This window comes from Octopus bimaculoides, chromosome 3 (genome assembly GCF_001194135.2).
Source record: "Octopus bimaculoides isolate UCB-OBI-ISO-001 chromosome 3, ASM119413v2, whole genome shotgun sequence".
Classification (NCBI taxonomy): domain Eukaryota; kingdom Metazoa; phylum Mollusca; class Cephalopoda; order Octopoda; family Octopodidae; genus Octopus; species Octopus bimaculoides.
The window spans coordinates 69,837,005-69,839,486 of NC_068983.1; the positions used below are offsets into that span (position 1 = coordinate 69,837,005).

A 2,482-nucleotide genomic window follows, 5' to 3' on the forward strand; every position below is an offset into this window, starting at 1 on the left:
CGGCATAACTACAGATTTCTGCGCCCCCGACTTTGGATGATCATAACTTTCAGAAAAATGGATATTTTTTAATGAAATTGTCTACGAATATGTGTTATATCATGTAGATTCCGAATATACAAAATTTTTGGGGGAAGTGTTTTAGGAAGGGTTGCGGTGGGGAATTTCGGAAAATTCACCAGAGTTCACTTCAATTCATCTTAACTTTCAAGAAAATGGATATATTTTTTAATGAAATTCTCTTCAAATATACCTCAGACTATGTAGATTCCGAGGACATAGAAATTTTGTGGGAAAACAATGGGGGCTATTTTTGAGAACCGTTCCCCACTCGCGGGTGTTTCTGAACTAGTCGTCCATATTTGTTTCATTTTCTCCGTTTTGTGCGTTTGTGCATCCGTAGATCTCTACCACACACACACACTAACACATGCACACACACGGATGCAATACAAACCCCAGAGAATCCAGGAAAACGACCTTATGAACCTATGGCTCGGGAAGAAATTTTGATCCTATATCCTCTTAACGTATCTACCTTTTACTGTTCACGTTTCTGTTTCTGTCTTTTATTCCGTTTACTATGCATGTACTTTTGGTTATCGTTGCTATCTTTCACTACATGTTTACTTGACTTCTTGCATCTTTCTGTCTCCACTTTTACTCCTTTTCATCGGGTTGTGGTGCACCTGAGCACTGGATGCATTAAACTCATTAGTCTGAGTAACATCAAAATATGTGACAACCGCCATCACACTTAAGTGAACCCACTGCTAAAGATACTAACCAAAAGTCGGGTACTCTTCTTTTCTACAAGCATCATTTTGATTGGTTAATCCGTTTTACTTTTTTCTGAAGAGGAGAAACTAATTCGTACCTACTTGATTCATGGCTAATAATTAAAATTTAACCGTAAAACCATATTAACATCTTTTATTTCGTAGTAATGAAAAAATATGAGACCGAGATTTTGCGATTTCTATATTCTTCATTTTCTTCATTTGTACGAAATAAATAGATGAAATGCGATTCTACAGTTGTATTTTAATTTCTTATTGCTATGAAGTAACTAAGTGTGAAATACTTTCTTTCATCACAAATGAGCAAAATTAATGAACCAACCAAAAGGAATAATGGAGATTATTATCTCTTTGATGTAAAATATAAAATAGTATTGCCGTTAGTACTCTATTCATAGTGAATTTATCATATTTTATTTCTTTATCTTTTATCTTCATTAGGTTGCCGAATGGAAGGATGACACTTTGTCCGAAGTTACAAAAACCACCATCTTACTGAATGACAATTTTGGTGATGATCTGGATAAAGAAGATGTCAGGTTAATGATGGAGGCCAGTTGTGAAGAGAAATCTTGTACGTGTGTGAATATGCCACCAAAACCAACTCCATCTATGAAATCTACAATGGCACTAACACTACGGGATGAAGGATTTGTAAAGTCGACGGGTCAGTTTCGGGGAACTATTTGGGCAACTGTAGTAATAACAGTGGCGGCTGCTGGTGTCTTAACAGCGATTGGAATCTTCACGTATCTTCTTTATAAATATTGTCTGGGTACCGGTTGCGGACGACGCTATTGCACTTTAGCGTTGATCCTGTTATTTGCTCTTGTTGTACAATATTCCACCATCTTACCATTTGTTTTCACGCCCAACGAACTTGTATGCGAGATGCGTTATTTTGCTCCTGCTTTTGGTTATGCATTTACCCTTAGTATAATACTCGTGAAGCTAATGAATCTTCACGATTATAGATTAATAGGACTCGGTGGAACTTTATCAATTGTCAACCAGTTATTGACAATTGTTTTTATAACAGGCATCCAAGTAGCAGTCGGTCTGCAACGATGGCTTCTAATGAAATCTGCACTGGCAAAGATGGTTACTTACTATGGAGTTTCCATCTATAGTTGTTTGTTTGATAAGTATGAATTTATTTACTACATCTGTTACCCGATGTTTCTACAGATTCTCATTTTGCTTTATGCAATCTCTCTTTACAAAGAGAAGAGAAATCTCCGTGAAGCCAAATATATTCTTTTGGCTTGTGTTTTCAGCATTGTTGTTTGGTTGTCGTGGCAACTGGTCTACTTTTTGCAATCAAGCAAATTCATGCAACCGGCTGTCGCAATCGGTATCCTAATATTTACCACTGTTAATTTATCTCTCATCTTTATTCCTAAGATACACATGATGGCCACTCTAAGATATGATGTCAACAAGACGTCACAGGATCACTACAGTACCAAAGCCGATTCAGACTTTTTCTTTGAAAGACCTTTTTCTCTTCCTGGCACATTGAAAACATCTGTTTCTGAAAAAACATATGCAAGATCTTACGACGCTTTTGAGAATTCAAATTATTCATCGGGGTCCGTTTGATATGTGGTTTTGGGGATTTCGGTAATAATTTTAATTGGAGTATGTAAATAAGAATATATATATATATATATATATATATA

At 36.0% G+C, this 2,482-nt stretch overlaps 1 protein-coding gene across 2 annotated transcripts in view; it reads left to right on the top strand.

Moving 5' to 3' along the window:
- Nucleotides 1–2,446, top strand: part of LOC106872030 (uncharacterized) — a 19,875-nt gene extending 17,429 nt beyond the window's left edge. For both annotated transcript variants that reach the window (XM_052966210.1, XM_014918869.2), the window contains exon 6: nt 1,242–2,446. In XM_052966210.1, the coding sequence (XP_052822170.1) occupies nt 1,242–2,402 (1,161 nt within the window). In that variant the 3' untranslated portion in view covers nt 2,403–2,446. The remainder of the gene's footprint in view (nt 1–1,241) is intronic.
- The last annotated feature ends 36 nt before the right edge of the window (nt 2,447–2,482 follow it).